The 21,120-nt window shown below is 44.4% G+C and overlaps 1 protein-coding gene across 1 annotated transcript in view; it reads right to left on the minus strand.

Moving 5' to 3' along the window:
- Positions 1–373: 373 nt before the first annotated feature.
- Positions 374–21,120, minus strand: part of LOC139454549 (protein virilizer homolog) — a 44,917-nt gene continuing 24,170 nt past the window's right edge. The window contains exons 23-41 of the mRNA XM_071236333.1: positions 20,404–20,550; positions 19,814–19,909; positions 18,260–18,335; positions 17,154–17,290; positions 16,795–16,903; positions 14,522–14,612; positions 12,780–12,989; positions 12,324–12,429; positions 10,816–10,884; positions 9,758–9,921; positions 9,084–9,342; positions 8,262–8,358; positions 7,157–7,433; positions 5,332–5,399; positions 4,997–5,202; positions 4,597–4,717; positions 3,991–4,075; positions 2,340–2,483; positions 374–1,328 (exon numbers count right to left, since the gene is read on the minus strand). Of these exons, the coding sequence (XP_071092434.1) occupies positions 1,256–1,328; positions 2,340–2,483; positions 3,991–4,075; positions 4,597–4,717; positions 4,997–5,202; positions 5,332–5,399; positions 7,157–7,433; positions 8,262–8,358; positions 9,084–9,342; positions 9,758–9,921; positions 10,816–10,884; positions 12,324–12,429; positions 12,780–12,989; positions 14,522–14,612; positions 16,795–16,903; positions 17,154–17,290; positions 18,260–18,335; positions 19,814–19,909; positions 20,404–20,550 (2,535 nt within the window). The 3' untranslated portion in view covers positions 374–1,255. The remainder of the gene's footprint in view (positions 1,329–2,339; positions 2,484–3,990; positions 4,076–4,596; positions 4,718–4,996; positions 5,203–5,331; positions 5,400–7,156; positions 7,434–8,261; positions 8,359–9,083; positions 9,343–9,757; positions 9,922–10,815; positions 10,885–12,323; positions 12,430–12,779; positions 12,990–14,521; positions 14,613–16,794; positions 16,904–17,153; positions 17,291–18,259; positions 18,336–19,813; positions 19,910–20,403; positions 20,551–21,120) is intronic.

A 21,120-nucleotide genomic window follows, 5' to 3' on the forward strand; every position in this document is an offset into this window, starting at 1 on the left:
CAGTATGCTGGTCTGTCAGAGAGAGCATCTTCTTCACATACAAGAAGCAGCAAGCAGGCTGTGGTTGCTGAAACTCGATGCGTGAGTACGACTCAACACAGCTTTGTTGCTTGTAATGGCATGTCAGCTTGATGTTGGAGGGAAGTCTTGGGTCTTAGACGCCATCACTTTCGTGACACCCTAACACACACAAACCTAGAAGCAATCAGGATAAATCTGGGATTTGAGTGAGTGAGAGAGTTGGGTTTTTAACGCCGCTTTTAACAGTATTCCAGTTATATCACGGTGCGTCAGCTTAATGTGGGAGGAAAGCCTGAAGTGATGCAGGTCTCAGACGTTTACCACTTCAGTGAAACCCACGAGCATGGTGCTGACAAACCTAGAAACATAATCGGGGCGAACCGGGATTCGAACCCACAATCATAGGTTTCTGGCGTGCCCAAGGGACGCAACTCTGCACAGGGAAACGCGGCGCCTTAGACGACTGGGCCACCTGTGCCCCCTCTGGGATTTGAACCCACACTCATAGTTTTCTGTCAGATCAGTCACACAGTGGATTGAGCTCTGTAGACAGCTGGGACACCCATGCCCCGTTCTGCTGCAGAAACTCAGTGGTTACAAACACAACCTGGCACGATCATACATCTAGAGTATAATAGCACTGGAACTCAAATAGTCCACAAAATGTTTTGTCTTGAAATGCAGATGTATTCCTAATTCCGTCTTCAAAAACATCAGAATTATAGTACTTTTATAAAATATTTGAAAGAAATTATATTACAAACTTAAATACAGTCCTGCCCTATGATACAGCTGGACAGCACCAAACACCATTCCTGGCAGTTGACTAGCTCTTCCAGACCAAGGCCGACCAAGCACACTGACTCATCAGCTAGTAAACATCGTAACAGCTTTTTCAACATAATATCTACAATAATACAAGATAGCAGAGCCATATTTTATAGCAATTTAACCACGGAGCCCAAAGTTTGCGAAGAGTTCTAATTTTGTAAAATATAGCAATGTTAAGTTTCTCCTATGTAAAAGGGCCCAGGTGAAATGAGGTCATACGACATGGGCAATATAGCACACTGATATCTGGAATTAAAACATTAGCACTTCTTCAGTCAGGATTGTTACACATCTGTAGCTGCAGGAAGCTGGTGACCTCAGCTGGCTTGATGACACCATCCAGGGTTGACGCTTGGCATCATGAAGGAAAGCCATGTTACCATGGTTACAAGGTCGGAAGCAATTATTTTGTAAATGACCGGAAATGTCTTCCGCCTCCACTGAAATCTCTTCGTCCCCGGAAACTGCCAGAAAACCTGAAACATAATGAAACATTTGACTCTGTTGGTGATGCAGTATCTGAAGATTATGTGAAGATCTTGATGCTATAAAAAAAAACATAATGGAGGCTACTGCAAATAACATCTCTCTTACTTGAAGCCATGATCAGAGGTTGTTGGAACACCTAGGGGACACAGTGAATCATTGTGCTGTAGGTCACTGGGTCAAATCAGTGTGTTATGAAACTTGACAACAACTGATGTCACAATCGTACATTAACAGTGTAATATCACTAGCACTTGAATACATCTCTTTTGGGGTCTAAGAACAAAAGCATGAAACATAATGGCAATTCCAACTAAAACATCTTATTAGAAAACTAAAGAGCAAGCACCAAGTAGAGACAAGCTTTCTGAATGAGTGAGACAATAATTAAAGATTACACACTGTTTATCTGTGTGATACTAGATACAAGATATGTCATTTCCATGTCAAAGCTTTTAGATAGTATTGTTTGTTTGTTATTTAATGCCTCACTCAGCAATATTACAGCACATAACTGCATCCTGTAAATAATCAACTTTGGACCAGACAATCTAGTGATTGATATTATCAGCAACAATCCATGCCATCAGGGTACAATGACACGCCTCCCGTGAAGATCCAGGGTAGAATTGGTCTTCAGCAACCCATGCTTGCCGTAAAAAGCAATTATACTTGTCTAAAAGAGGCGACTAATAGAATCGCGTGGTAAGGCTCAGTCACTTGGTTGATGCATATCATGGTATACCAATTGTGTAGATCGATGCTCATGATGTCAATCACTGGATTGTCTCGCCAGACTCGATTATTTACAGACCACCATCATGAAGCTGGAATATTGCTGAGTGTGGTATTAATCAACAAACAAATAAATGTTGACACGCAATGAACCAAGCTTGACCACATGATTCATAAAGTCGTCTTGTATGACCAGCACAGAATGCTGCAGATTTATTTGAATCCCCATGGGATGAAAGTGTTGAAGAGTGACATGCAGCCCCTACCTGGAATCATCCTTCCCTTTCCCAAGCCACTGGTTGCCTCCTCCTCCTCCTCGTCCCCCGCGTGGGGTGAAGCGTGAGTCCCGGCTCCCCCCGGTGTTGTTGCCCCCACCGCGGCGGTCAGTGGGGCTGGCTCGGTCACCATGCCTGTCAGGGGTCAGAGAGGAACAACATGAGATTAATCAGTTAACTTACAACTTACTTTATATTACCTCCACGTCAGAATGATGAGATCTGATTGGTCCACATGATCTTGATAAAATACTGTGTGACCCGCCTTGGAGGGGAATAAATTTCTCAGAGAGGGGAATAAATCCCTTATACCTAGCCATGAGCAAGAATAAATCCTTTATAAACCGCTTTCAATAAAAAAAAGACATGCTTTCTCCAAGTCATTGAAAGTCACGTGACATAGCACAAGCTAACCTCCACTCAATGAAACAGCTGTTTTCTATAAATTTTGAGTTTGTTGTAAGTCATTAAAATATGTCAGTAAGATAAATTCCTTGTGTATGTAGGAACTCAAGATGTTACTCATCAGAATTGACTGGCATATGTTAACCAATGGTACCAAGATGTATTTCATATTGTAAGTTGAACATTGTAAAATAACATGACAGATGAAGGAGAAAGGTGTCTACATCACATGCAAAACCAGAAGCAACCCCATCCCCACCATTTCCCATCAGAGACAGTATCATGAACCATTTTGACATGCAAAAGTAAAAAAATAGTAAACTATGAAACAGAAAAGTCTATGCCTCCAGCTACCTAAAAACAAAGTTGTAAGCACTTTCTGTTTAATAACACAGAGCTCCAATCTCAGCCGTGAACTGTGTAGAGATCATGTTTATAATGTTTCATCATATTCCAATCATAAACTTTCAAGATATTGCGTATACAAAGCATTTTGGAATTTATACTTCCCACCATGTGACCATGACCTCCAATGTGAGAATGTGTTACAAATAAGGAGTCTCCATACCATACTAACATTACTTCCTGAACTAAACTATGTACAAATCATTTCATGAAGTAATGACCTTCAAGCAACCTTGACATTTGATAATATGAGTTTGATCGCAAAAACATTTGTTATTTCTTGAATTCATCTTTAAGAAATTTGAACCATGTTTTAAAATTTGACCTCTATGATCTTGACCTTATATCAAGGTCACCCAAAGGTGATGTAATCAAGAACTGTCTTAGATATCATGCATACTAAGTTTCTTCAACTTTCATAGTACTATTCAATCACTAATACTCAAGTTATCTTGTACACAAACCTCTTTATGCCTAGTTCATACTGAGTGACCATGACCTTCAACGCCATCAAATCATATGTCAGAGAATTCCCCCAAGATATATAGGAGGTATCTCAGGAAGGAAGTGTGTCATAAGCACTTGGCGGAGGAGCCCCAAATCAAGCAAATTAGGCAGCCTCTCATTTACAGGGGCTGCTCAGTTTCTTTAAAAGGGAGAGGGGGATCAATCCGCATGACATCCCACCTCCACTCCTGATCCAACACGGGTTCAATAACACTTCCATCAGGCCATGGTTAGCTTATCTGCAACCATCTATCATAAATCTGACACCATATTTTGTCAGCTCTTACAACAATCCCAGGGCAGCACAGGCTCGCGTCTCACTTACCCTCCTCGCTGGAAGGACCTGGGACTGGCAAAGTTGTACTTCTGTCTGCCCATGTAGGAACTGGTACCACCACGGGAGTTGCCAGCTGGAGACGACAAAACACACAGTCACTTGGCCAGCAAATACACAGAACGCAACACTCGACTTCCTACAATGACAGCTTTTTGTCCACTACACCACAGATTTTTAAATCTCATTATGGCACTTTTCTATCTGCTCATCCTGTTGAATACTGTGTCCACTACTTATGCTGAGAATAAAAGAATTAGTAACAACATGAAGGATGATTTCAGTCGTTTACTCATATGTGTCATATGCTCTATTCAACTAGTGACTGAGTTGCTTGGTGCCACCTTAAACAGTAATTGTCATATCACGACGTGTTTGCTTGATGTGGGAGAAAAGCCCAAAGTGATGCTCTAATGTTTACAACTTTGGTGAAATGCACAAGAAATGAAATGCACATGATATGGTTCTGACAAAACATAATCAGGGTGAACTGGGATTTGAACCCTTGATCATCGGGTTCTGGCATGCCTGAGAGATACAACTGCAGAGAGAGTTTCAGCGCCCCCAATACAAGTACAATGCCCACGACCCCTGTACCTCCATGTGCCTGGTCCCGTCTTGCATAGTTCCCAGGTGGAGTGAAGAAGCGCCCTCTGCTGGAGAATCCTCGACCTCCTCCGCGATCCCCAAAGCCTCGGCCTCGACCTCTCATTTGTTCCTTCATGTCACAAAAACAATTTTTTTTTACCAATGCTGACACTCTTAACAATGATGTCACCAGCCTTAGAGAGAGAGTAAGAGAGAGTGAGAGAGTGATCTTAATAGGTGATCCCTGATATGGTGTTAGCCCGTTTGAAGACCAATACCGTCATGCCATGACATATTAACTATAGTTGTATGAATGAATCGCTTCTTCTTCTGAGTAGTGGGGCGAGGGAGGAAGGGAGAGAGAGAGAGATGACGAAAACATCACCACAATGACAGTACGTGTCCCTACCTTGTCATTTCGGCGTGGCGGTCCAGTGTGCATATGCTGGCCCTGGGGGTTGTTGTCAGGGTGACGCTGGTTCTTCTCCATCTTGATAAAGTCATCAACATGCATGGACGGAGGACGACTAGTGTTGGGTGGTCGAGACCGGAACGGGTCAGACCGGTTGGAGGCCATCATGCCGTGAGTTATGCCTCTTCCTCGCATCGGTGCAACTTAACATTCAAACAAAACCATACAAAATATTCTTCAGAAAGAAACATGCAGGAGAAGTGAATCAGTTAATTTAAAAAAACAGAGATGAGAATTCAAATTAATTTTTGTTGAGTTAACAAAGCATTTACCAAATGGTCTGTTTCCTCTTCTGCCACGATGGTTAATATTGATCACTTCCTGAGATCGGCGACGGTCTCTGTCAGGAGAACAATGAATAGTATTAGATTTTGGTTCACTCATGCACATAGCAACTCTGAGCAGCGTTAGAAATTGGCACTAGTCCTGTCGTCCTTGCCAAACTGCCCACTAGTTATGGTATCCTATGGACGAGTGGAAATTTGCCATTTTTAAGGGTTTTGCTATATGTTATCACTTGTGGTCTAAAACTGTTAGTTTCTATCACTGCTCTGTGGAAATCTATGTCTTTTGTAACGTTTCCAAAGTACCCTTGTAGAGTGATTGAGGTGACTATTGTCTAAAGCTGCAATCTGCAGATACTGACAGCGCCACACTGAGGACAATACACAGGGTACAGGTTATATCAATCTTCAGCAACTAGGCCGAAGCCAGACTCAAGTCAAGGTGTGTTTGGTAGACTACACAAAGCTAAATAATTATATTTAAATATTTACATTAAATTCTGCTGAAGATGATACAAAGAGAGAAAAGTAGAGTGAGAGGTCGAGGCACACGCTGTAATAAATACTACTCAAAAGACATTCAAGAACATTTGATTTTTCATATGACCATAGTCACTCCATTTATGGCATGATATATTAAGTCAAGTAATATGACAGAATCGGGTGTTCTTTAACTTGTTTTGAGTAGTATATATCTGAGCAACTGGAGAGTGAAATTGCCCATGATGCACCACACAGCAGGGGCCCTGTCAGTGACCTGTCAACAACCAAGTGTTTGACACATGAAACAGGTGGGCAATAACATGAGCAACCATCAAAACAAGGTTTCAGGACACAACCAAACACAATCAGAGATAACTTCTCATCATTTCTTACGACAAATATGGGGGATGTACTTTGTCCGAGGTAGAGGGAGTAAGTGAGTTTGTTCAATGCAGCTTTGAACAGTATTCCAGTCATATCACATTGATACCAGCTTAGTGTGGGTGGAAAGCCCGAAGTGATGCAGGCCTAAGAAACCAACGACATGGGTATGGTTCTGACAAACCAAGACATGTTTGCCCAAGGAATGCAACTCTGCACAGCAAATTGTGGTGCCCTAGACGCCTGGGCCACCCATGCCCGGGGTACAGGGGCCTGTATATTGCACTGATACATGGCGGGAACAAAACACACACGAAGTGAGGATGTGAATATAATATAGTCTGAGTGAATGAGTTGCCATGGTTGAACATTATATATTCCCCTTTTCCTCAATGAGACATTAATGGTCCTATTCATAGCAATACTCTATTTTGCCACTGATTGTTGGGGTAGCAAAATTCACGTCAATTAAATGTGATACAATATTTTCCCATTCTTTCCCATGATGCTATATTTTTCAAATATTCGCTGCGAAACAAAACTGGCAACAAATCACTGATCAATACAACTCTTTGCCCTTATTTGCTGCGATACTACACTTTGCCATGACTTGCTGCGATACTACACTTTGCCATGACTTGCTGCGATACTACACTTTGCCATTATTTGCTGCGATACTACTCTTTGCCATGACTTGCTGCGATACTACACTTTGCCATTATTTGCTGCGATACTACTCTTTGCAATTATTTGCTGCGATACTACACTTTGCCATTATTTGCTGCGATACTACACTTTGCCATGACTTACTGCGATACTACTCTTTGCCATTATTTGCTGCGATACTACACTTTGCCATGACTTGCTGCGATACTACACTTTGCCATTATTTGCTGCGATACTACACTTTGCCACGACTTGCTGCGATACTGTGAAGTGAATCAAGCACCTGAGTCTCCTAGGTTTAACAATGTCTTCAGCAGACGGCATAGAGTCTTTTCTCAGTTCTTGTTCCAGATCAAATTCCGGGAAATATTTTGAACACAGATCCTCCAAGTTGCAGCGTGCCAGTTCCGGCTCCGAGTCTGGTTCCTCCGTGATTGGATTAGCCAGCCAGTAGGTGGCGCTCAGTCTTTTATCATCACTATCACTGACGGTGAACACAGCTCGCTTGTTGAACAACACACTGAGAGGCTCCGGTGGGGACAGCTCCGGTTCCATCAGATCTGTCAGAATACATTTTCTTAATGACGTATCATTTGAATGGGGAACATCAAGAAAATACTTGCATTAATCATGTTCATAGTATTTCTTTTGGGAGTCAACGTGATTTTATAAGGTGTCAAATCGAAAATAAAATGTAAATGAGGCTTGTGCCATGGAGACTTGGGGAAAAGTTCGAATTATCAGGGGTTTGAGACAACATCCAGTTTGACACATCGAGGTTCAACTGCATATGTTTTACAAGAAACAACATATGAGAGCACGTTCTGTCCCAGTGTGTTACATATTCTACGGGGAATACGTCAGATTTTGATTTGTCGTTTAATGCCGCGCTCAGCAATATTCCAGCCACATGATTGCAGCCTATTAACAATCAATTTGGACCAGACAACCAGTGAATGGCATCATGATCAACAACCCATGCGGTTGGGGTACAATGACTCGCTATCAACCGAGCCTGACCTCCCGATCCATATTGCTGCTTCATACCACAATCATAGGTTACTTGGGACTAATTCTTACTCAGAATCACCACAGGGGGTAGGTTTTGAAGACTGAAAACTAAATGGGTAGAAGCTGGGGTCACTGAAGGCTTTGATGCAAGACTGTCCGTAGCTACAACACATGGCCACGGAACAGGTTCTAACTGCATTAGCTAATAAAATGCTAAATATGAAGAAATATACAACAAAACAGTTGTTGGGAACAAACCAGAAAAGATATGTATATGTTGCCCTCAAACAATTAAAAAACAACACCCCACAAAGGAAAAAGGTGATAAAAACTTTGACACTGATCTCTCTAAACACACAGGACACCATGACACTCACCTTTTCCTGGAGTGATGTCGGGGTCTCGGAGCATCTTGGTGAGGGATGTGATGCTCTCCAGCAGGCTCTCGAGGCTCTCCTCCTCCTTGGCAAACACCTGCAACACACCAGGATCATGACAATCAAAACATTTCCACAAGAACATATCTGAACTGTTGGTGATCATCTCAGAGCTTCCTTTGGATTCCTAGCGAAGTGCCCTTTGCGTGTTAGTTCGTTCAAAATAATTGAGTCTTGACCGAACAATGTTTGATAACATGAGTGCCATTCAACATTCAGTGACATCGGCATATGAACACACAACCAGATAACTCATCATGACTAGCTCTCTCTTTAAAGTTGGCCCTGGATAGAGCATCTGTCCAGAGAGTGAAAGGCTGGTGGTTCGTTCCTAGGTTGTCAAACAATGCTAAAAGCCTGGCACTCGGCATTAAGAGGATAAAACAAAGGCTGGTGGGATCAGAGTCTGTATACTGTGTCTGAGTGGGGCATCCATGTTGAACTGTGGCGTGGTATCTCAGTGGGCCAGCACTATAACACCAGCATTAGTCTGGACTAGTACAAGCAGCCACACACACAGACACACAGACACACACATGCATGCATATTGCTATATTTATGCAATAATCTTGAAACTAACATTAAACCACATTTTACCTCGTATAGTTGACCCACAGGGTGCAGAGGCCCTGTTCCACATAGTGATCGTACAGCTACGAATATCGTAAGTCTATTTTAGAGTATAAGAGCTACGATCGTCTAAGCCCTGTTCTTACCCAACATCCCATGGAAGGCACAACATGGTAACAAAGATGCACAAACCTCCAGGAGCTTCTCCAGATCGTCCAGAGGGTGATCCTGGTCTGGTGTCCATGACAACAGTCCCCTCAGCTGCTGCTTGTTGATGATGTAAGAGCGTGCCACGCCCTCCTCCTCCTCCGGTGGGTCGAGCGACACAAGGAGACGCAGGAAGTCGAGACTGACGGAGAGAGTTGAGAGGCAGTCGGAGCTGTCCTTGCTGAAGGTGTTGTTCACCCTGGACAGCAGGCTGCTGAACACGGTTGTGTTCTTCTCCAGACATCTGTTGGGGAGATTACCACAGTAAGAAAGTATCCTTGGATAATAGGTTTGGCTAACTTTTCACAACCCTTGCAAACTACTTTGTTATCATGAAAACAAAAAAAATAGTCTCACACCATCAACCCACATTTTGACACGTAACCTTCAGCTACAGTAGACCCCCGAACCAATCTTTCCTTTCAGGTGAATTCAAGTTTTTGGTTCGTCCTTGTTATGTGCTACTGTCATGGGAAAGAATGGGGGGAATAAAGGATTTTTGAAAACTATTGGAGAAATATGTTTGTATCTGTGTCTCGAATCACACACTATCTCAGGGTGAGTCGGTTCATTATCCGGGGTGGGAGTCGACTGCATTTTCTCTTGTAACATTTGCAGATACAACAAGTGCTAAATACAGCCTGAACTGGAACACATACTTGACAAGATTGTAGAAGCCATAGTCGTGGTCCGTGAGCATGACTAGTGTCCGGACGCAGGGAAGGATGGAGGCGTAGGCGTGGTCGGGGTTGCCCATGTGTTGGAGGAGAGCTGTTATCACAGTATTCAGCTTGTCCGTCTCCGGCAGTGAGTTGCTGATTATCTACAGGGTGAAATACAGACATAGTTCAAGTTTCACAATAAACCATTTGTCCACTTCCCTTGATGATTCTTATCTACAGCACTAGTTTGCATGCTGGGGAACATAAGAAAACCTTCTAAGGGACAGGGTGGGATAAGGATCCTAAATATGTCAGTGACACACCTTGGGTCAAAGACTTGCTCACGTTCAAATAGTAGGCTCTTCTCTTACAAATCTCTAAAATCATCAGTTTTGACACAAGTGAGTGAGTGAGTGAGTGAGTGAGTGAGTGAGAGTGATTGAGAGAGAAAGCTTGTCATCTTGACAAGGGAGAAAAGTCTGAAGTGATGCAAGTCTTAGCTGTTACCACTTGGTGAAACCCATGAGCATGGTATGGGGCTGACAACTCTAGAAATGGAATCAGTATAAACCTGGGACAATTACAGGTCTCTGGCATGCCCAAGGGACACAACTCCGCACAGGAAATTGTGGCACTTCTGATTCTGAATCAGCTGTGTATATAGATATTTCTTTATCACTGATGACCCATCTAAATCTCAAAATAGCTCAAGTGTTTGCAGTGAGGAAGGACAAGCCTGCAACAAGTGAGTGGGCTTATTTAGCTTCTACCACTGTCCCAGCCAGTACAGAGAGGGAGTGAGCGTGTGAGTTTAACAGTTTTAACAGTATTCCAGTTATATCACGGCACGTCAGCTTAATGTTGGAGGAAAGCCCGAAGTGATGCAGGTCTCAGACGTTTACCACTTTGGTGAAACAGTACAGTGAGGGCGGCCAGGGATGGGCTTCACTGTACCATGTGGGGGACAGAACCTTGTGAGCGATGAGTGAATGCTTTAACCACTAGGCTACCCCACCACCCCAAGTCCAGATGACCAATGTGAGAGAAGCACCGACCTGTTCAGTGAGAGCTGTGTCCGAGGAGACAAGAGATATTTCTGTGTCACAGAGACTCTGTAGGATAGACTGAAACAAAAAACACACACATTACACTGTAGTAATGGGACGATACACCGATGCATTGGTGGATCACGATGTTTTACTTCTCGATCACAATCTCACATTAAGTAAAAAGTATCGATTCTTATTTTAACTGTATTCTTTAATAAATGTTTCACTAAACACTAATAACGAGTGAAAATGAGTAGTGAAAACGTAAATATTTTCATCCATTGTGCCATACTTGACACTGCCAACTGTAAATCATCAGTGTGCCAGGTATTTTGCCATCCTGTCTATGAAAAGATGGCTTTTTTTTCTCTTTTCTTTCATTTTTTTTTTTTTTGGGGGGGGGGGGGGGGGGGGATTTTTTCATTTTATTCACCCAAGGCTTACTCATCACAGATAACAGCACATGATAGTATCATCCCAGCCCTATTACACAAACACATCTTAGACATTGTTGAGTGAGTATTGTTATATACCATTATTCATGGAATAACACAAGCAGGACAAGAATGGGTTTCACACATTCTACCCATGTGGGAAATCAAGGTCTTTGGAAAAACAAGCCAATGTTTTAATGACAAGCATGATCAGGCTGCAACATGCATTTGACGAAGAAATGGGATTTTGAAACTGACTGTACAGTTTGTTATTTGGTAACGTGATGCGAGTGAGTGTTGCATGCCATGCGGCAATTTACCAGCTGTGTCATGGCAACCTATCTAGGTCAGTAGGGCTGGGATGGGTCCTGAGTAGAACCCATGTACCCCCAGTGCTACCCTGACCCCTGGTAAGTCACGTGATATATAGTGTTCAATGACAAAAACTCGCTATAACTCAGTGGTTACGCTACAAGTCACTAATGTTTGCATTTCTTTCTGACGATGCACACATTCCTTTTTACTTGTATATGTTTGAGTAAAGACGAAGCTGTAGTCAAATTCAGTGTACGCAGGATCTCATCATTTGATACATATGTATCTAATAGTTTTTGCTAAGGCTGAGGTAAAACAATTCGCAATTGGACACTTTGTTCCTAGCTCTTGAGACCTTCAGTGGGTACCCGGGTAGGGTCGGGTAATAGGGGGTCGGGTACACGGGTAGGGTCGGGTAATAGGGGGTTGGGTACCCGGGTAGGGTGAGGTAATAGGGGGTCGGGTACCCGGGTAGGGTCGGTTAAAGGGGGGGCGGGTACCTGCGTAGGGTTGGGTAATATGGGGTTGGGTAACCAGGGTAGGGTTGGGTAATAGGGGGTCAGGTACCCGGGTAGGGTCGGGTAATAGGGGGTCGGGTACCTGGGTAGTAAATGTGGACTCGTCCCAGCCCTTCTGGTCAGGCAAACCAGTGGTTATCATGAGCAGTGACCTTGGCACAAATAAAGCCAGGTGAGTGACACACCATGCAATCAGTCAGTTCTCACACACAAGGGTACTGGGGACAGACACTGGGGACAGACTTACCACCACGTTCTCCTGGGCCTGTATGTGAGGGGGTCTGTCCGAGACTTCGTTCAGCAGATTGAGCATGAAGGGCACAATAGTGGTATACTTCTCATCCTCGGGACAGCTGGAGAAACATGAGAGAGATGTGTTAGAAATGTACATGATGTTATCTGTGTCATTGAGTGTGTGTGAGTGAGTGAGTGAGTGAGTGAGAGAGAAAGCTTAACACCGTATAAACATTATTTCAGTCATATCACAGTGCGTCCGTCATCTTGTGTGTGTGCTTGCGTGAGTGAGTGAGTGAGTGAGTGAGTGAGAGTGAGTGAGTGGGTTTAATACCGCTTAAAACAGTATTCCAGTTATATCACAGCATTTCAGCTTGATGTGGGAGGAAAGTCTGAAGTAATGCATGACATAGATGCTTACCACTTTGGTGAAACCCATAATCAAAAACAACAACCGAACAAGTCATACCTTCCCCTAATGAGCTGCAACATGGCCATCTTGATGGTGGGCTGGGACAGGAGGTACCCCAGCAGGCTGAGGGACTTCGTCACCTGTCCGGCCCTGATGAAGGGATATATGTCCTCCTTCACCACAGGCTCCTTCTCTCCTTCCTTGTCCTCCCCATTCTCTCCCTCCGGACGAATCCTGCTGTGCTCAATGATGATGTCGAGCAGACACCTGTCAGCCGAACGCAACATGAGTGAGTAAGTAAATATTTAAGGCTGTATCAGCAGTATATCAGTCATATAGTGATGGGAAACACAACATGACTACCCCAGCACTGTAAATCATTTTCATTTTGTGGTTTGTCCTAACTAGGGAGGTAGGGATCATAGCAAGAAGGCAGGGATCCTAACTAAGGAGGCAAGGATCGTAACTAGGGAGGTAGAGATCCTAACTAGGGAGGTAGAGATCCTAACTAAGGAGGTAGAGATCCTAACTAGGGAGGTAGAGATCCTAACTAAGGAGGTAGAGATCCTAACTAGGGAGGTAGAGATCCTAACTAAGGAGGTAGAGATCCTAACTAAGGAGGCAGAGATCGTAACTAGGGAGGTAGAGATCCTAACTAGGCAGGTAGAGATCCTAACTGGGGAGGCAGAGATCCTAGCTAGGCAGGTAGAGATCCTAACTGGTGAGGCAGAGATCCTAAATAGGGTGGCAGAGATCCTAAATAGGGTGGCAGAGATCCTAACTAGGTAGGCAGAGATCCTAACTAGGGAGGCAGATATCGTAACTAGGAAGGCAGATATCCTAACTAGGGTTGCAGAGATCCTAACTAAGGAGGCAGAGATCCTAACAAGGGAGGCAGAGATCCTAACTAGGGAGGCAGAGATCCTAACTAAGGAGGCAGATGTCCTAACCAGGTAGGTGGTGATCCTAATTAGGGAGGCAGAGATCCTAGCTAGGGTGGCAGAGATACTAAATAGGGTGGCAGAGATCCTAACTAGGGAGGCAGATATCCTAACCAGGTAGGTGGTGATCCTAACTAGGGAGGCAGAGATCCTAACTAGGCAGGTAGATATCCTAACTAGGGTGGCAGAGATCCTACCTAGGGAGGCAGAGACCCTAACTAGGCAGGTAGAGATCCTAACTAGGGAGGCAGATATTGTAACTAGGAAGGCAGATATCCTAACTAGGATGGCAGAGATCCTAACTAAGGAGGCAGAGATCCTAACTAGGGAGGCAGAGATCATAACTAGGGAGGCAGAGATCCTAACTAGGGAGGCAGATATCCTAACCAGGTAGGTTGTGATCCTAATTAGGGTGGCAGAGATCCTAAATAGGGTGGCAGAGATCCTAACTAGGGAGGCAGAGACCCTAAATAGGGTGGCAGAGATCCTAACTAGGGAGGCAGAGAACCTAACCAGGTAGGTGGTGATCCTAATTAGGGAGGCAGAGATCCTAACTAGGCAGGTACAGATCCTAACTAGGGAGGCAGAGATCCTAACTAGGGAGGCAGATATCCTAACCAGGTAGGTGGTGATCCTAATTAGGGAGGCAGAGATCCTAACTAGGGAGGCAGAGATCCTAACTAGGTAGGTTGAGATCCTAACTAGGCAGGTAGAGATCCTAACTAGGGATGCAGAGATCCTAACTAGGGAGGCAGAGATCCTAACCAGGTAGGTGGTGATCCTAATTAGGGAGGCAGAGATCTTAAGAAGGAGGCAGAGATCCTTCATCTGTTTTGTAGACTCTTGTGCAGTTCTCACCTTGTGATCATGATGGCGGAGGGGGAGGCGAGGTCTGACAGCTGCCAACACACACGACACAACATCTGCTGGAGAGGCTGGCAGCTTGAGCCTGCAACACAAGTCAGTGTTAGGTGCAGAGAAATGGAAGGAAGAAACTAGCCACCAATTCTGATACGTTATACGAATCGGGGCAGGAAAACCAGTGGTTGACAGCATGAGGACGGTCCAGACTGTCATTACACAATAACAGACATCAGGCCTTGATGAGGTCACTGATGAGAAGAGAGACTCACCTAAAAAGGCCCTGATGAGGTCACTAATGAGAGAGGACTCACCTGAACATGCCCTGATTAGGTCACTGATGAGGGAGGACGGATTCACCTGAACAGGCCCTGATGAGGTCACTGATGAGAGAGGAGAGACTCACCTGAACAGGCCCTGATGAGGTCACTGATGAGAGAGGAGAGACACGCCTGAACAGGCCCTGATGAGGTCATTGTTGAGACAGGAGAGACTCACCTGAACAGGCCCTGATGAGGTCACTGATGACAAGACAGACTCACCTGAACAGGCCCTGATGAGGTCACTGACGAGAGAGGAGAGACTCACCTGAACAGGCCCTGATGAGGTCACTGATGAGAGAGGACAGACTCACCTGAACAGGCCCTGATGAGGTCACTGACGAGAGAGGAGAGACTCACCTGAACAGGCCCTGATGAGGTCACTGATGAGAGAGGAGAGACACGCCTGAACAGGCCCTGATGAGGTCATTGTTGAGACAGGAGAGACTCACCTGAAGAGGCCCTGATGAGGTCACTGATGACAAGACAGACTCACTTGAACAGGCCCTGATGAGGTCACTGATGAGAGAGGAGAGACTCACCTGAACAGGCCCTGATGAGGTCACTGATGACAAGACAGACTCACCTGAACAGGCCCTGATGAGGTCACTGACGAGAGAGGAGAGACTCACCTGAACAGGCCCTGATGAGGTCACTGATGACAAGACAGACTCACCTGAACAGGCCCTGATGAGGTCACTGATGAGAGAGGAGAGACTCACCTGAACAGGCCCTGATGAGGTCACTGATGACAAGACAGACTCACCTGAACAGGCCCTGATGAGGTCACTGACGAGAGAGGAGAGACTCACCTGAACAGGCCCTGATGAGGTCACTGATGACAAGACAGACTCACCTGAACAGGCCCTGATGAGGTCACTGATGAGAGAGGACAGACTCACCTGAACAGGCCCTGATGAGGTCACTGACGAGAGAGGAGAGACTCACCTGAACAGGCCCTGATGAGGTCACTGATGAGAGAGGAGGGACTCACCTGAACAGGCCCTGATGAGGTCACTGACGAGAGAGGAGGGACTCACCTGAACAGGCCCTGATGAGGTCACTGACGAGAGAGGAGGGACTCACCTGAACAGGCCCTGATGAGGTCACTTACGAGAGAGGACAGACTCACCTGAACAGGCCCTGATGAGGTCACTGACGAGAGAGGACAGACTCACCTGAACAGGCCCTGATGAGGTCACTGACGTGAGAGGAGAGACTCACCTGAACAGGCCCTGATGAGGTCACTGATGACAAGACAGACTCACCTGAACAGGCCCTGATGAGGTCACTGACGAGAGAGGAGAGACTCACCTGAACAGGCCCTGATGAGGTCACTGATGAGAGAGGAGAGACTCACCTGAACAGGCCCTGATGAGGTCACTGATGACAAGACAGACTCACCTGAACAGGCCCTGATGAGGTCACTGATGAGAGAGGAGAGACTCACCTGAACAGGCCCTGATGAGGTCACTGATGACAAGACAGACTCACCTGAACAGGCCCTGATGAGGTCACTGATGAGAGAGGAGAGACTCACCTGAACAGGCCCTGATGAGGTCACTGATGAGAAGAGAGACTCACCTGAACAGGCCCTGATGAGGTCACTGATGAGAGAGGAGAGACTCACCTGAACAGGCCCTGATGAGGTCACTGATGAGAAGAGAGACTCACCTGAACAGGCCCTGATGAGGTCACTGACAAGAGAGGAGAGACTCACCTGAACAGGCCCTGATGAGGTCACTGACGAGAGAGGACAGACTCACCTGAACAGGCCCTGATGAGGTCACTGACAAGAGAGGACAGACTCACCTGAACAGGCCCTGATGAGGTCACTGACGAGAGAGGAGGGACTCACCTGAACAGGCCCTGATGAGGTCACTGACGAGAGAGGAGAGACTCACCTGAACAGGCCCTGATGAGGTGACTGATGAGAGAGGACAGACTCACCTGAACAGGCCCTGATGAGGTCACTGACGAGAGAGGAGAGGGGATGGAGGTGGGCACTCCACAACTTGCGGGTCATCACAACCTGACTTATCTCCGTGCTATCCAATGGCTGATTGGGAAAATAGGAAAGAGATAATAATAATTTCTTATTTCTTTTTGAAAGCTAGCTAGCTTTGTGGGAGCATTAAGTGTAGAACTGAGTTTATTGTATTGTATTTTCTTGCAGATTAATCTACTGTATGATAAACAATTGTGTCAAACATTTGCATCTGGAAAATCTATGAATTGTGTAATATGAATTGTTTGACTTCAAAGAATAATTGAGCCAAAGCAACACTTAACAGGCAATGCAAAGTCACCTCTTTCGTCTGGAGAGGCAGTGGTAGGGGAAGTAACTCCGACATCATGATGAGTCCACTGAGATAAGTGTAGGGTAATTTCTTGGCATACTTCAACAGGTCTGTCAACATCATTGTCCACAAGCTCTGCGCTAGTCCTACAACACACACAAGGCATCATGTTAAGTGAATGCTACTAGACACTGTCTTCACACAGTGGGTTGAAACGTATTACAGAAAAATTCAGAAAACCATAAACCTCAAAATACCAGTGTAAGTGAGTGAGAATGTCTTACACCACTTTTAGCAATATTCCAGCAATATCACGGCGGGGGACACCAGATATGGCATCACAAATAGTACCCATGTGGGGAATCGACCCCAGGCCTTCGGCGTGACAAGCGAACGCTTTAACCATTAGGCTACCCCTGTGCCCCCAATACCATGTTGAGGTTTTGTCTCATTTAGAGAATAAAACTCGAGGGATGAACCAACTGATCTAATGCATCATGGTTGCCCATCATAGCATTCTTTACTTTACCTCCCCTAAAGCCCTAACTACCTTCCAGTGATCCATCAATTGTTCAGCTTGTTTGTCTTCTTGAATGATTCAAGGATGTCTAATAAATATTGTCTATAATGAAGGACTGTTTTGTTATCATTAAATTATCTTATACTATTGCGTTGATAGTCAGAGCTAGTGTTAGCTTTCAAGGTGTTTCTGTATTTCATGAGTGGAATAATTCAGACCACAGCCTCCACTGAAATAATGTCAAGAGTTCTTCAGCTGCGCACATTAGTGAGTGAGTGAGTATGGTTTTACGCCGCTTTTTGCAATATTCCAGCAATATCACGGCGGAGGACACCAGAATTGGGCTTCACACATTGTACCCATGTAGGGAATCGAACCCGGGTCTTTGGGGTGACGAGCGAATGCTTTAACCCCTGGGCTACCTGACCGCCCCGCTGCACACATTAAAACAGCTGTTTGGCAGTACAGCTGGCAGGGCCCAATCCACAGGGCAATCTTAGCACTACGACTGCTGCAAGTCTATGTGTAGTAGAGGAGTTATGGTAACGGGGCCCAACTTCCATAATAAGTCTTACAACAGACAAGCAAGACCAACCTTCCTCTGTGGCAGCGTCCTGGTTGAGAGCTGGCTGGGTGTAGGCTAGGATCGCATCCACAATGTCCTTCTGGATCTGGAAATTAGATACACATTCTGATTCTCACAGTGAACAATCCACCATTAACTTCAACTCCAAAATACAACAAAACTCAAATTGTATCATCCAGTTGAAATATTGTTGACCCTTATGTTGACAACATTCAACCATGGAGGATCCATGAAAGTGATTTCTCAATCAGAGGTATCAAATCACAATAACATACCTCTGATTCAATGCCATGGTATGATCATAAATACAAAGAGGCACTTTGATACAACTTTTGATTTTACTTCTTCCCATTATCTGAATTGCATTAGAGGAAAGTACCATATTCTGTATTTTTAATGACACAGAAAGAAAGCAGCCGTACCTCAGCCATGATACAAAATATGAAAAATATAGTCTGTGTACTGAAGCTCATGTTCCTTTCAATACATAGGTAAACATTTCCAAATATGGGACGCTGATATTAATGAGAGCACATGGCAAGATGATTACACATGCTCATGAACTGTCAATCAAGCATGTCAAGAGACATGTTCATTTCATATGCTAGCTAGCCAATGTGAGTTGGGTTTACACCGCTTTGAACAGTATTTCAGTTATATCACAGCATGTCAGCTCGATATGGGTGGAACACCTGACGTGGTGCAGATCTTAGATGTGAAACCTAGCACAGGTTTTGGTGCCGACAAACCTAGAAACATGGTCAGGTCGAACTGGGATTCGAAACACATCATCATAGGTTTCTGTTATGCCTTAGGGAGCAAACAAATATTTTTATTATTTCTTATTCAAAAGGTGTATGGCTCACTTTAAAAAATATTCAAAACAGAATAGGTTCAACCCCTATGGGTTTATACTCGACAAGGACAGGAATGTTCCATGACTTCTCTCTGATTTCTCCAGGGTTTGTACACCTGTTTCCCATCACGGAAGATTTATTAGCAGATCTCCACACCACGTCATAATTACAAAACCAGTTGCTGCTTTAAAAACTGCAATCTCCCACTATTGTGATAACATAGTCATCATCATACTAAATGTTCCACATGTTTCACGTTCCAGACAGGCTACATACCCTGATGGCTGTTGCCATAGTATTCAGAGTTAAAAACAATTAGAAAATTCACCAATAAAAACCATCCTCAAGTTTTGAGACGTACCCTTGCCCACCCCATAAAAAAGGTGAAATTACTGACATGCTCAATGATATTTTCAGAGAGAACACTCATTAATAAGAGTACTCACTATGTATGGTTTGTGAGTGAGTGATTGAGTAGGGTTAAACGCCACTTTTAAATGGAAAACTTGCAGGCCTTGCTTTTAGTTCTTGCTCAACTGCAACCCCCCCATATAAGATTTTTATCGGACATGAAACTTGAGAAAATGGTCCCTAAGCAGCATGGATAGGCCATGCCCCTTTATGGTCTGAAGGACTGGAATATCATTATGATGTAGTTAAGCTTTAGTGTGTAAATTAGTGAGTAAATAGAAACTTGTGATTGTACCTTTGCAATCTCTTGACTGTGCATAACACTGATGGGTACTGAACACAACACTGTATGGAGCTCAAACAGGGATGGGAGGGCTGTCAAGTCCTTGAACTGCAAACACAAAAACACATCACATATTATGACCGACGAGACGTATGAGAGAACAGGAAGACATAAGATGGAAGGATTGTCCAGGAACTGGATTGAGTGAACAAATTACAAAGATAAAATCAGTTTGACAATTATTGATGAATGAAGAGATGAGGCATTAGATAGGAATAAAAACACTTGTCAAGGGGGTGGGGGGTGTTGAGGGGGATTGAGTGAGTTTTTTTATGTCACAATTAGCAATATTCCAGCAACATCATGGCGGGGGAAACCAGAAATGAGCTTCACACATTGTACCCATGTCGGGAAACAAACCAGGTTTTTGGCATGACGAGCAAGCTCTTTAACCACTAGGCCACCAGACCGCCCAAGGGGGCCACCAGAATTTGGCATCACACACTGTGCACACTGTACAAATCAAACCCAGGCCTTCAGTGCAAACACCTAGCCCACCAAACTACCCACATGGGGACAGCTAGGAAGCAGCCATGACCCACCTCTGCTCCCCTGCCCTCTATAACGAAGGCGATGGTCCTCTTCACAATAGACAGTGACGGCTGGATGATGGCCAAGTACCGAGACATCTGATCATTGCTCAGACGGATGCCTTTCTGCCAGCGGCGCAGCAGACTCTCACTCAGTTTCTGTGTGTAAAGGCAGAGTATTTGTGAAAAATACAGCAAGCTGGTCTGTTGACGGCGATAATCTTTGTGATAAAATGAAAACACTGTATTGGTTGTATTAAGCTATAATCCCTTCAAGACCAATCGGTAAGTAATATTTCCAAGCATCCCTTACTAAGACCGAAAAGTTACATGACAATCCATATTTTCTTATAAAAAAAGTCTTAGTTTCATAAACGTTTGAACAAAGTTTGTTTACTACAACTTGTCTCTGAAAACAAATTTAATTATTTGTGTATGGTTTTAATCATGTTAATAAATTCTCCACTTTGTCAATATTCTAAGGTGCTTATTATGGCAAATACAGTAATGGGATTCTTAATTTCGTTATTTATCAATGTTCCTTTTTTGTTCGCATAAAGTCCTTAAAATACTGCCAAAAGGTCATATTTCTAATTTTCACAGATAAAAATAAACACAAGAAAGGGATTTTGGAGTTGGCCAATAGTTTAAATTACGACATGCCCTTGAATGGATGACTGGATTAGTCCTGAGGGTAAACATAGCATCCTCCCGATGGCCCAGTGCGAC

Source organism: Haliotis cracherodii, unplaced genomic scaffold (genome assembly GCF_022045235.1).
Source record: "Haliotis cracherodii isolate W230 unplaced genomic scaffold, xgHalCrac1.p SCAF_10, whole genome shotgun sequence".
NCBI lineage: Eukaryota > Metazoa > Mollusca > Gastropoda > Lepetellida > Haliotidae > Haliotis > Haliotis cracherodii.